This window comes from Acyrthosiphon pisum, unplaced genomic scaffold (assembly GCF_005508785.2).
Source record: "Acyrthosiphon pisum isolate AL4f unplaced genomic scaffold, pea_aphid_22Mar2018_4r6ur Scaffold_14121;HRSCAF=14766, whole genome shotgun sequence".
Taxonomy (NCBI): Eukaryota; Metazoa; Arthropoda; class Insecta; order Hemiptera; family Aphididae; genus Acyrthosiphon; species Acyrthosiphon pisum.
Genome location: NW_021762795.1, coordinates 1 through 1,047, shown reverse-complemented (window position 1 = coordinate 1,047; position 1,047 = coordinate 1). Strand labels below are relative to the sequence as shown.

Here is a 1,047-nt window from a genome sequence, read left to right as displayed (position 1 = left end):
TTTATGTGATATTTTGAAAAACTTAACTCACTTAATATATCTTTACAAGGTAAAGAAACTCATATTCTGCAATTATACGATAAGATAGTGGCTTTTATTAAAAAAATCAACTTATGGAAAAGAAAATTAACAGAAGAAAATGGCAAAACCACTTGTTTTCCAATTTTAAAATATTTTCTTGGAGAGAATGATCTTGAATTACCATTGAGTTTAAAGACAATATTTTTAGAGCATCTGACGAATCTTGAAACTCATTTCATGAAATATTTCCCAGAAGAAATGAAACAGTACTATTGGATTAAAGACCCATTAACTGAAAAGCCACCATCAAATTTCACAACTACAGAAGAGGAACAATTAATCGACATTTCATCCGATTCTTCACTACGAATGCAGTTTTCTTCATATTCACTTTTAGGATTTTGTAACAATATTAAAGATGAATATCCTGAAGTTAGCAACAAAGCTTTACGTATATTAATACCATTTGCCACTTCGTATTTATGTGAAGCAGGATTTTCAGCTGTAGCCGTATTAAAATCAAAATATCGGTCCAAACTCAATGTGGAAAAAGAAATGCATGTTGCAGTAACTACATTAATTCCTAATTTTGAAAAATTAATAAACGAAAAACAAGCACATTGTTCGCATTAATTATTTTGTATAGAATAAAATATTAAGTTTACTGTTTTTTTTTGTCATCAAAATTTAAATTTAAAACTAATAAATATTATATATTGAACAATTTTCAACCTATTTCATTGGTCACCTGAGTCTTTCGCGCGCTAAGCACGATTACTTAAGAAGCCATGTGGTTCTTGGAATACATATCGCAGCTTGACAGACTAACCGTTTTAGTATTAATATAAATGAATAACACGACAATATGATTATGTATAAGTATAATATATAATAACGTACAACTGGACAATTTAACGTGACTGTACACACACACCGTATACGCACTGTACACGGTGGGCCGTGCAAGTGATTCTTACATACTTGAAAGGCCCTATATATATGATTTAGTTGAGGTCATCCCGTATC

General features: G+C 30.2%; 1 protein-coding gene across 1 annotated transcript; it reads left to right on the top strand.

The window, feature by feature from the left end:
• Positions 1-49: 49 nt before the first annotated feature.
• Positions 50-654, top strand: LOC103311687 (zinc finger BED domain-containing protein 5-like; the record flags this gene model as incomplete). The annotated part of the gene is made up of 1 exon (XM_008191379.1): positions 50-654. A coding segment is annotated over one exon (605 nt), but the record flags the coding sequence as incomplete, so codon positions are not given.
• Between the last annotated feature and the right edge of the window lie 393 nt (positions 655-1,047).